At 36.4% G+C, this 12,259-nt stretch overlaps 1 protein-coding gene across 1 annotated transcript in view; it reads left to right on the forward strand.

Moving 5' to 3' along the window:
- Arhgef38 (Rho guanine nucleotide exchange factor 38) overlaps positions 1-12,259 on the forward strand; it is a 147,899-nt gene that overhangs the window by 127,214 nt on the left and 8,426 nt on the right. The window contains exons 11-13 of the mRNA XM_015484614.2: positions 6,031-6,174; positions 7,009-7,207; positions 7,349-7,608. Coding sequence (XP_015340100.1) covers positions 6,031-6,174; positions 7,009-7,207; positions 7,349-7,608 — 603 coding nt within the window. The remainder of the gene's footprint in view (positions 1-6,030; positions 6,175-7,008; positions 7,208-7,348; positions 7,609-12,259) is intronic.

Consider the following 12,259-nt stretch of genomic DNA (forward strand, 5'->3'; position numbering starts at 1 on the left):
ATTTTGAATTTTTTTTCCGGGGATTGAACTCAGGGGCACTCGGCCACTGAGCCACATGCCCAACCCTATTTTGTATTTTATTTAGAGACAGGGTCTCACTGAGCTGCTTAGAGCCTCACTGTTGCTGAGGCTGGCTTTGAACTCGCAATCTTCCTGCCTCAGTCTCCCTGGCTGCTGGGATTACAGGAGTGTGCCACCACACCTGTCCATTTTGAAATTTTAATTGTGGTAAAAATATAATGGATTTACCATCTTAACCATTTTTAAGTGCAGAGTTCAGAAGCATTAAGTATATTTCCATTGTTATGCAATGCAGTGCCAAGACAGTTTCATCTTGCAAAATTGAAATATACCAATTAAACAAGTCCTCATTTCCCCCCTGCCCCAGTTCCTGGAAGCCATCATTCTACTTTCTGTTTCTATGAATTTGACTCCTTTAAATACCTCATATAAATCAAATCATAGTGTTTGTCTCCTTGTGACTGGCATATTTTATTTAGCATAATGCCCTTGTTATGGTTTGTGTATGAGATGTCCCCCAAAAGCTCATGTGTGAGACAATGTTAGAATGTTTAGAGGTGATATGATTAGGTTATGAGAGTTGTAACCGAATGAGTGGATTAATCCACTGATAGAGATTAACTGGGTTGTAACTGTAGGCAGGTAGGGGGTGACTGGATGAAGTAGGTCACTGAGGGCATGATTTGGGGGTTTATATTTTATCCCCGGTGAATGGGGCTTCTCTGCTTCCTGGTTACTATGTCCTGAGCTGCTTTCCTTTGCCACACTATACTGCCCTGATGTTCTGCTTCACTTGGGCCCACAGCTATGGATTGTTAGACCATGGACTGAACCTCTGAAACCAGGAGCCAAAATAAACTTTTGTTTCTTTAAGTTGTCCTTGTCGGGTTTTCTGGTCATAATAATGCAAAAGCTGACTAAAATAGCCCTCAAGGTTCATTTAGTTTGTAGCATGTGGCAGAATTTTTTTTCTTTTTAAGTCTGAATAATGTTCCATTGTATGTAGATACATTTTTGTTTATTCATGCATTTTGTTTATTCATGGCTGTTTCTTTCTCTTGGATATTGTGAAGAATGTTACAGTGATAATGGGTGTGTAAAATCTCTTTAAGATCCTTACTTTTGATTATTTGGGATATATATATATATATGCAGAAGGGAGACGCTCAATCATATAGAAACTCTATTTTTAATGTTCTGAAGAATCCAAAGTCCTATTGTTTTTCATTTTCATTTTTATCAATTATGCATGCACATAATTTAAAGATTCAAGTAGTTATTTAAGTTTGGCCAAGAAAAACAGTTGTCCTTCACTCCCTTTATTCTATTTCTTCTTCCTCGGGGACAACTATTTTTCAATTCTTTTAGGTGATTCTCTTGGTATTTACTTTCATATTTTAAAATAAGATTTTATTTTGCCATTTCATTATTTTTCACTTTTAGGCATAATGTATTCCACTATGAAAAATGAGAACTTAGCCCTCTTTTTTATGTTCTCACAACATATATATTCACAGAAGATCTTGCTATGGAACTCCAGTAGTTTTACCATAAATTTAGCTATGTTTACATGCTGTTTCAATTGTTTAACTTGTGTATCAGTCATCATATTAGTATAAAAAAACCAGAACACTCAAATTGATCATTTGGAGAAAAATTAATAAAGGGATTATTTACAAAAATGTGAGATTTCTATGGGAAAATCCTTGCAGCCAGTGTTCTGCCCCAAGGGTAGCAAAAGAGGGGAGCCATATAACACCTAGGTTTAAATGGATAAGGGAAGAGGTTGGCATAGGAATGGACAAAGAGAGGGATGTGCACAGGACTATCTGATAGGTCTGTGTGGTTCAGTTAATACTATAGAAAGAAAATTTAGGAAATAAATATCCTTATCTCCATTCCTTTTCTCATTCTGATTTCCTGGGTGTACTCTTCATTGATTGAACCCATCTGAAAACCAGAGTGCAACATTGTTTTATTGTTGTTATTGTTATTTATTTGATTGTTTGATACTGGGGATTGAACCTGGGGGCTTTTAACCACTGAGCCATATCCCCAACCCTTTTTATTTTTTTTTATTTTAACACAGAGTCTTACCAAGTTGCACAGGACCTGCTAAATTGCTGAGGCTGGCCTCAAACTTGCCATCTTCATGCCTCAACCTCCTGAGTTGCTGGGATTGCAGGCACGCACCACCACACCCAGTGACCTGTTGCTTTTTAATTCTGATGAGACTCTTGCACATAGAGCAGGGTAGAGAGGAAGGAGAATAAATTTGAAGATGTACACAGATACCCAGCACACAAAGTGAATGCTGTTTAGCTACACAGAACACCACAATTAATTTTTCTTTCATGTATAGCTTTTTTTTTCTGAAGTTAGTAATTGTTTTTCTTTTGCCAGTTGCTTCATTTTTCTTTGTCTAATTTTATCTCTCAATTGACTAACCTTTTAGGATTTTCAAATGTGTGTGGTATTCTATAAATTGTGCCTTCTTGCAGAAATCTCTCCCAGTGCTTTCTGATCTGCTCCAATCTGAACTGCCCTTCTACCCGTAATCCTGGGATCATACCTCATCATCATTCTAAGGGACCCCTTCTTCTCTATTCTGTGTGGGATCCCAATTCCTTATTTTATGATGCCATGTTGACTTATTCCTTTATGCCCTTATCTGGGGAGAAGTGTATTTCTGAGTGGTTCTCTGAAAAAAAAATGATTGGGAGATGAATATTTTGATACTTTGTATACCAGAAAAATGTCTTTTTAATATCATCATGCTTCACTGATGGTTTCCATGGATGTAGAAGTTGTTCTTTGTGCATATGAAAACATTACATTGTTCTATATTATTCTAGCTTCCACTCTTTCGCTGAGAATTGTACAACCCAGTCCGATTCTTGGTTCTATGTACGTTCTATGTATATATGTCCTCTCATTGGACCCTTTGGAAGCACCTAGGAATTCCCCATCTGAAATTTTGGACACTTGGTGGGATCCTTTTAACATGAAAATTCTGCCTCTTCTAGAAACTTTTTGAAATTCTCAATTTCAAAATTCATTCAATTTCAATTTCCTTGATGAAATTCAATTTTGTTGATGATTTTTTCTTTCTTTGCTCCTTTTTTCTTTTTCAGAACCTCCTAGATTGTTACCTCTAAATTTATTATTTTTTCTCACTTATTTTCTATCTCTATATCTTTTCTCAATCTCTTATGAAATTTTCCTACTTTAGTCTTCTAACCCATCAATTATTTCCTTTTATTTCTGCTCTTATTTTAATATTCAAGGGCCCTTTGTTTTCTTAAAATTAAGACAAGTTGCTTTTCTATTTATCAGATTCCCTCATATTAGAGGCATGCCTGGGCTGTCTAATGATCTGTTGACCACTGAAAAAGTTGAGGACTAAATGACACCCTTGAGCCCGTAGGTAGTTGAAAACTGTGTTTCATGACTGTGTAATCTGTCATTTCAATTGAGAACCCTTCATAATAGGTTCGTTATGTCTTTTTCCTCTCATACTGGTCAGAATACCCACAGACAGTTCTTCAAGTCTTCTGTCTGCAGGGAAGCAGTGTGATTTCTAAGGTTGGTGGTAGGGAAATGGAAAAGGGTTTCAAGGTCAGCGTACATCTGTTTCTGATTTTTCCTCTTTCCAATATGGGTCCCCTATCCTTGTTAATGCATAGTGTCACTCATTCTAGAGACTGTTTTACCATTTGCAGAAAAAGAATCTTCATCTTCTGCCAAGGAAGGGAAGAGATAATCATTCAATTTCACTGAAATGGGGCTTAAATTAGATTACACCAAACATGGTACTATTATAGTTCATGGTTTCAGGGATTCACTGGACTGTTGGTCATTCAGTTTGGATTGGAATAGCTGGGGTTCCAAGGGGAGTTCCCCCCACTCTCTCTCATCTTTCACTGTGGTCTTCTTACATGGTGGCCATAGAGAAGATGGACTTCTACAAAGTGAGTGAAGGTTTCCAGAGTGAGTGTCCCAAGAATACCAGCATAAACTGCACGACTGTTTCTAGTCTAATCTTTAAAGTCAGACAGCATCATTTCCATGGCTCTGTTCTTTTCAGCATCCTATTCATTGAGGTCACTGTAAAGACCCACTTATCACTGAGGGTGAGGCTTATTGGAAGAGCCCTTGCCTAACAAGAACAAGGTCCTTGGTTGTAGTCCCAACATCCCACACATAATAAAACAACAATAAAGATCCACCTGTTTTTGATAGGCAGGAACCTAGACTCTACATCTTGATGGGAAGCATGTCAAGGGATCTGCTGATTTGTTTAAATCTTAGCACAGACACTCAATTAGTGCTTCTTATCTTAGACTCCTTTCCCCTGCCACTATACTACTCCACTGTGTGGGAGATTTGTACCACCATGAATTCTTATTTTTATTATTTATTTTTAAATTTTTAAAAAATTAATTAGTTATACATAATAGTAGGATGCATCCTGACACATCATACATAAATGGAGCATAATTTCACATTCTCCTGGTTGTACATGATGAAAAATCACACTGGCCATGTAATCATATATGTACACAGGGTAATAATGTCTGATTCATTCTACTATCCTTGCTACCCCCATATTCCCTCCCCTCCCTTCACTCTCCTCTGCCTAATCCAAATTACCTCTATTTTCCCTAGCTCCCTATTGTGAATTAACATCTGAATATCAGAGAAAACATTCAGTCTTTGGTTTTTTGGGATTGGCTTATTTTGCGTAGCATATTCTCCAGCTACCTCCATTTACCTGCAAATACCATAATTTTATTCTTCTTTAAGAGTGAGTAATATTCCATTGTGTATATAGACCATATTTTCTTTATCCAAACTAGGTGTTGAAGGCACCTAGTTTGGTTCCATAATTTGCCTATTGTGAGTTGAGCTGCTATAAACCTTGATGTGGCTGCGTCACTGTAGTATGCTGATTTTAAGTCCTTTAGGTATAAACTGAGGAGTGGGACAGATGGGTCAAATGGTGGTTCCATTCCAAGTTTTCTGAGAAATATCCATACTGTTTTTTATAGAATGGTTATACCAAGTTGCAGTCCAATCAGTTATGTATGAGTGAATCTTTATCCACACATCCTTGTCAACATTTATTTTTGCTTGTATTCTTGATAATTGCCATTCTGAGTAGAGTGAAATGAAATCTCAGTGTAATTTTAATTTGCATTTCTCTAATTGCTGGAGAAGTTGAACACTTTTTCATATATTTTTTGACCATTCGTATTTCTTCTTCTGAGAGTCTCCATTTGGTCCTTTTCACATTTATTGATTGGGTTATTTGTTTTTGTTTTTTTTTTGGTGTTAAGTTTTTTGAATTCTTTATATATTCTGGAGATTAATGCTGTCTGATATGCAGGTGGCAAAGATTTTCTTCCCTTCTGTAGGCTTTCTGTTTATGTTCTTGATTGTTTCCTTTGCTGTGAAGAAGCTTTTTAGTTTGATGTCATTACATTTATTGATTCTTAATTTTATTTCTTGTGATTTCAGAGTCTTGTTAAGGAAGTCAGTTCCTAAGCCTTTATGATGGAGATTTGGGTCTACTATTTCTTCTAGTAGGTGCAGGGTCTCTCCACTATTAATTCTTGAGCCTTTGTTCCATGACTTTGTTGCTTATTTTACCTCCTCCTCCTCCTCCTCCTCCTCCTCCTCCTCCTCCTCCTCCTCCTCCTCCTCCTCCTCCTCCNCCTCTTTCCCTCTTCTGTTCTCCTTTTATTTAGACTTGAAATATATATATATATATATATATATATATATACACACACACACACACACACACACATATATTCCTATCATTTTTGCAGGGTTTCTAGATATGGCAAATTAGATTATCCTTATGCAAAAGTTCTAGAATCGCCCTAATTTTTCACTATGAGCTCTCTTACACTTTCTCAAATGCTCATTGCAACTCTGGTAAATTTAACTCCTAATATGGTTATATAGCTGTCTGGAAATAATGCTGTATCATTTCTACCATAGGCACCACTGTTAGTCTCAAGCATCTCTGAGATTCAGAATCGAGTACTAGAAGAGGTTCACAATCTGAATTTTGTAAAGGACAATAGTGCCACCTTTATTGAGAGGAAACTCAGTTTTGAAAAGAAGAAGCCTGTGCCGGTTCTGGTGAGTATAGCAGCATCCATGACTGTTAAAATATCACTACTTCACTTTGTCCAAATCATAGTATCATATTATTTTTCTTATCACTAATTTAATTCTAATCTTATAATTTGTTCATTATGTTTAAATTTCTTCTCTATTTCTACCCTGTATACTAAATATATTCTATAGCCTTTGTTCTATGACTTTGTTATTCCATAAAATCATGGATTTGGGTTTCTGTTTTGTACATAGCATATCCCTAAAATGCCTAAAATGGTGCTTGACACAAAGTAGGCACTCTAAATATTTGTTTACAAGTATTTTAGAGGTAAATCATGTAATCCAACCCTTGCATTTTCAAGCTAAGGCACCCTGGGTTCCAGAGATAAAGTGGTTTTCTCAAAGTCACTTAATGGGCTGGAGCTTGGAAGGGGTCTATGGCTTCTTACTCCTGCTGAATTTACTGCTATTTTCTAGAAAAAGACAAGCAAGTGTGCAATTTATTGAATGAAATATTATTTATCAAGTGCTTAATATAGCAAGAGTTAAAATGTTGCTCAGAAAATACCAAAGGGTTAAAATGTTCTTCAAGAGGGATTAGAACCTCTGCCTCCTGATTTTTCAAATGAATTTTCTTTCTTTTCTACAACACTGCCCTCCTGTGCTTACTAGAGAATTTTTCGCTGCATGACTTACTGGAGCACTCGACAATAAGAGCCTAATCTAACACTTCACCTTGAAATAAGCCCCAATCAGTATATGTTTTTAAAGAATCTATAGAGAAAAATGTTACGAATCTACTGAGGATTTCATTATACATCCATATAAAACAAATATTCTCCTTGCTTTTCCCAGCCAGAAGTGCCACGTCAAACTGACATTCATCGCTCCAAACTTCTGTCCACATACAGTGCAGAGGAACTCTACCAAGCTAAGCGCAAGTGCAATGCCACACAAGAATATGACATCAACCTTTTGGAAGGAGAGTTGGTAGCTGTGATGGAACAGAAAGATCCACTGGGGAGTACTAGCAGGTGGCTTGTTGACACGGGAAGTAAGTTTTTCTCCAGAATTACCACCCTTCCTCAGGTTGAGATTTTTTTCCCAATGGTCTTTGTGTGCTTCTCTAAACCCAGGCATTTGGGAACAGTATGCACTTGACATTGGTTCTTCTTTCTTTTTATTTCCTACCCAGTTGTAAAAGGATATGTGTATTCCTCCTTCCTAAAACCGTACAATCCAGCAAAAGTGCAGAAGGCTGATGCTGAGAACAGGTTCTGTGACGATGATTTTGACAACATCAGCCTCTTTGTGTCTTCTCGGCCAGCTAGTGACAGTGTCACAGGGACCCCAGAAGGCAGCATAAGTGATAGCAGCTCATCTCTTAGTGGCACCTGTGGAAAGTTTGAAATAAACGGCACTGATGTTGACAGCTTTCAAGAGGTAGATGAGCAGGTAAGAATTTGAACCTCAATGAAAAAATAGGCTCTTCAAAACTTGAACGAATCTCTAAATGCTCACTATTTTACTGTAAGACTTGATAGGAAAGCGCCAGCATTGCCATCAAAAAGTCCCAGCTCTATTAGTGGGTACTCTCTGTGGACTGTTTTGCAAAGAATTTAATTCTCTGAGCCTGTTTCCTCAAATGAAACAAAGAGGACAATGATTCCTATGTTGCAGAGTTGATGTTTTAGAGATAATGTGTGTGTGTAAAGTACCTAGCAGAGTAGACACTCACTCAATAGTAGCTGTTGCTGTTACAACTCTGTTGTTATGTACTTAAAGTGAAAATGCACTTTGTACACCCCTCCATTAGAGAAATGCAGTTCAATGCTGAACAGATTGTGACCATTAATAGCATGTAGGAAATTGTTCCTGATTCCTCTAAAAGCAACATCTTCATTGAGCTATCTAGTAATTGGCCATTTTTAATCACTTGTATATGCCATATACTACATACTGATACTTTTAAGGGCTACTTGTCCCTCATTGCACTGATGCAAAGGCTACTGGTATAATCCTATCACGAGATGGTATGTTAACTATAATGTAGGATTCATTTTTGCTTCAGTATAAAGTTTCAGTATATTTCACTGTTAATTCTCAGTTGGTGACCAGCTAATTCTTATTCAACTTGTTTTTTTTTCCTTATTGACTTTTTATTAAGTAAAAAAACATCTTTTATATAGGGGTGATAAAATTTACTTTTGAAAAGTTAAACTAGTCAGAAGAAATATATAAAGTAAAAGTAAAGGTCTTAATTGCTTTCTTACTCCTACTCTTCAGAGACAATATTTATGTATAACTTTTCAGACATATTCAATGTATATACAAATACATATATTTATACAAGTAAGAAACATATCATGTGTGTTACATATTTTTTCTACTTAAAAAATAATATATCAGGGCTGGGTTTGTGGTTCAGTGGTAGAACACTTGCCTAGCATATGTGAGGTTTGATCCTCAGCACCACATAAAAAATACATAAATAAAAGTATTGTGTCCATCTACAAAAAAATAAATATTTAAAACAATAAATAATATATCATAAACTATATCTAATTAGCTTAATTTTTCCTTAAAAAACTCTCCATAGTATTTTATTTTATAGAATAAGTCATATATGGAACTCTCACCCTAACAAAAAAATTTAGAATCTTTTAGGAAAGATTTTAGGAACGTTCTTTTTCACCTGTTTTGTGCTCTTTTGTGAACATATCTATGAGGAAAATCCTTAAAAATATAGGAGGGTCAGAGAGTATATATAAAACCTTAGAGACATTGCTGTACTGCCCTCCAAAAATATTTTATGTATTCTGTTTATTCCATTTACAGTGTAGATTGCTGTTCAATTCATGACTTTTCCTCCAAAATAGCTTTATTAAGGTCTTATTTATTTGCCCATATGAATTAATTCATTTTAAAGTATAAAATTCCATGACTTTAAGTATATTTACCAAATTGTGTTACCATCACATTAATTCAATTTAAGAACATTTCTTTCACTCTCAAAAATCCTTTGTACCTATTTGCATTAGTTGCTCTTTACCATCTCCAGCTTTAGGAAACCACTAAACTATTTCCTATCTCCACAGTTTTGTCTTTTCTGTATATTTCATATAAATGGCATTATACAATATGTGGTTTTTACAATTCCCTTTTTTCATTTAGTGTATAATGTTTTTGAGATTCATCTGTGTTATAGTATAAATACATATTTTATTGATTTTAATTGCCTAGTAATTTTCCCTTCCATGGATATAGTATGTTTTAACCATTCACCAGTTGATGGGCATTAGGGTAATTTCTAATTAGGGGGTGTTTTAGTTAGCTTTTTGGCTGCTGTGACCCAGAGACCTCACAAGAGAAATTTTGGAGGAGTAAAAGTTTATTTGGGGGCTCACAGTTTCAGAGGTCTTGTCCATGGATGGCCGACTCTATTCCTCAGGATTTGAGGTGAGGCAGAACATCATGGCAGAAGAGTGTGGTAGAGGAAAGCATCTAGGGACATTGCACTAGGAAGCACAGAGAGAGCTCTGCTCAACAAGCAAAAAATATATACCCAAAGGTATATTCTCCCAGGGACTCAACTTCTCCAGCCACACTTTACTTGCCTACAGTTACCACTCAGTTAATCCCTATTAGAGGATTAATGCACTGATTAGGTTAAGGCTCTTGTAACTTGATCATTTCACCTCTAAACCCTCTTATATTGTCTCACACATGAGCTTTTGGGGGACAACTCATATCTAAACTATATCACAACCCATACTGGTCAAGGTTGAGTGTAATAGGAAATATTTATTCAATATTTATTGTATGCTATGTTATCTTCACAACCTTCTTATTAGGTATACATGAGGGTTCTATGGCATATAGGATTCCTAGAATCTTCCCTCAAAGATAAAATGACCCATTTCAAACTGAAGACCTTCCCTCTGCAAAGGGAGAATCTATCCCAATGAATTTATTATAAGGAGAAGAGAAGGCACCTGTTGGAAATCCCAGTATGAGAGGAAAAAAAAGTCCACTAAGGAATATTTCTGTTTATTTCTTAACTTCAGCCAATAGAAGCACATGAGCCAGTGGTTTTCGGATTCCTCTCATAATGAAACTACTTGTCATCCCTTGGAAACAGAAAGGATTATATTATCTTCACAGTCCTTGTCAGGAGGCTGAAGTTTCCATTCCAGTGGCTCTTAGAAAGTGTGAAAAGAAATGGTTGATCCCTTATGTTTACGGTGTAACAGTCTAAGAAAATAACACATTCTAGAGATCCCTAGAAGGAGATTGAAAAGAGGGAGTAAACTGCATCATTTTTGAGACCAATGAGGATACATTATATAATATCTCACACTTGAGATACCCTAAAAAGCAACTTTGTCTTTTTTAGGTTTTGATTATGTGTTTGTATTTTTAATCAAGAACATCAACTGCAACTGAAGTTGGCTTAATTATGTGCCCCTTTTAGCCTCTATTTCTTTTCCTATTCTTTACTACTGTGGAAGTACTTCTTTTGCAAAGAATTGATGCAAAAGGGTGTTGTAAGCTGTAATCTAGTCTTTTAAATTGTTCTAGTGGAGCCTGACAAGGACAGGGTCTCTACCTGCTATTCATGGTGCATCTATGGGGTCCTAAAAAAAATCATTCAGATACAGGTAATTTCAGACTTATTTAGGTTAGAGTGGCTTTGTAAGTTTTATACTACAGCTCAATTTTTTAACCTAGACTCCAAGAACCTAAGGAGTGTATGAATGTGCTTGGGTTGCATGAGTCTCCTCAAATATGTAAAAATGGTATAAGAAGTCAATAGATTTCAACAGGTTTTCAAAGGGTAATTTTATTTAAAAATATTAGAAATCACTGCTGCAGCTGGGAATGATGACACATACCTGTAATCCCAGCAGCTCAGAGGCTGAGGCAGGAGGATCTCGAGTTCAAAGCCAGCCTTGGCAACAGCAAGGTGCTAAGCAACTCAGTGAGACTCTGTCTCTAAATAAAATACAAAATAGGGCTGGGGATGTGACTCAATGGTTGAGTACCCCTGAGTTCAATCCATGATACCCCACTCCAAAAAATAAAGAAATCACTTCTCTAGAGGTTTAATTTACTTATTCATTCTCCCTCTCAAGCAAGAAGAGAGATTGTTGGGAAAGACATTTTCTAGGATACTTTCTAGGATAGTTCTGGATCAGGAGTCTTATGGGAAGGGCAAAAACATTATTTACTATTTTTATTGGGACACATACTTTAATGGAAGTGCTTAATGGAGGACATTCTGTGGTGTAATCAGGAGGTATGAGTACCTTACTTTTGGGGACCTCAGAACCAATCCACTCAGGGTCCTGCATACTCATCCCACAAAGAAAGTACAGACTTATTCTGGGTGTTTTTTTGGAGTGCTCCTAAATTACGGTCCAGAGCCTTTGTTGAATAATTGGAATGAGCTAATAGATGTTCATAACCTGACAGTACTGATTTACACCAAGGAACTTAATTTTTACACTCAACTGTTTTTGCTGGATCAACAAATGCAACCAAAGCAGTCAAACAAATATGCCTACCACTTCTAATGTATTCTCTTCCTTTGTCCATCAAATAGTAATGGCATAATATGACTAGTGTTCTATGTTGCATAAAAATCATCACAAACTTAGTGACTTAAAACAATACAAACTTATTATTTTGGTGTCCATGGTCAAGAGTCCAAGCTTGGATGCCTTGCACAGAATCTCACAGAGCTACAATGTAGGCATTGCATGGGCTTTTTCCTGAAACTTGAAGTTCTATAGTAAGCTCATGGTTGTTGACAGAATTCAGTTTCATATTCCAGCAGGACTGAGCTATTCAATTTCTTGATGGAAATTAGACAGGGATAACTTCAAGCAACTAAGGGCTGCTTTCAGATCCTTGCCATGTGATTATCTCTATAGACAGTTTATAGAGTTGGTTATTTCTTCATTGTTAGTTGTTTAGTTCATGTTAGTGAACATCTCTTTGGCTTTCCTTCTGAGAGACCCAAATGCTCTTTTAATGGTCTCTTTTGATAAGGTCAGGCCCACCCAAAATAATCTCCCTTTTGACTAATTCAGTCATTTTCTCA

The sequence above is a fragment of the Marmota marmota genome, unplaced genomic scaffold (genome assembly GCF_001458135.2).
Source record: "Marmota marmota marmota unplaced genomic scaffold, marMar, whole genome shotgun sequence".
Classification (NCBI taxonomy): Eukaryota; Metazoa; Chordata; class Mammalia; order Rodentia; family Sciuridae; genus Marmota; species Marmota marmota.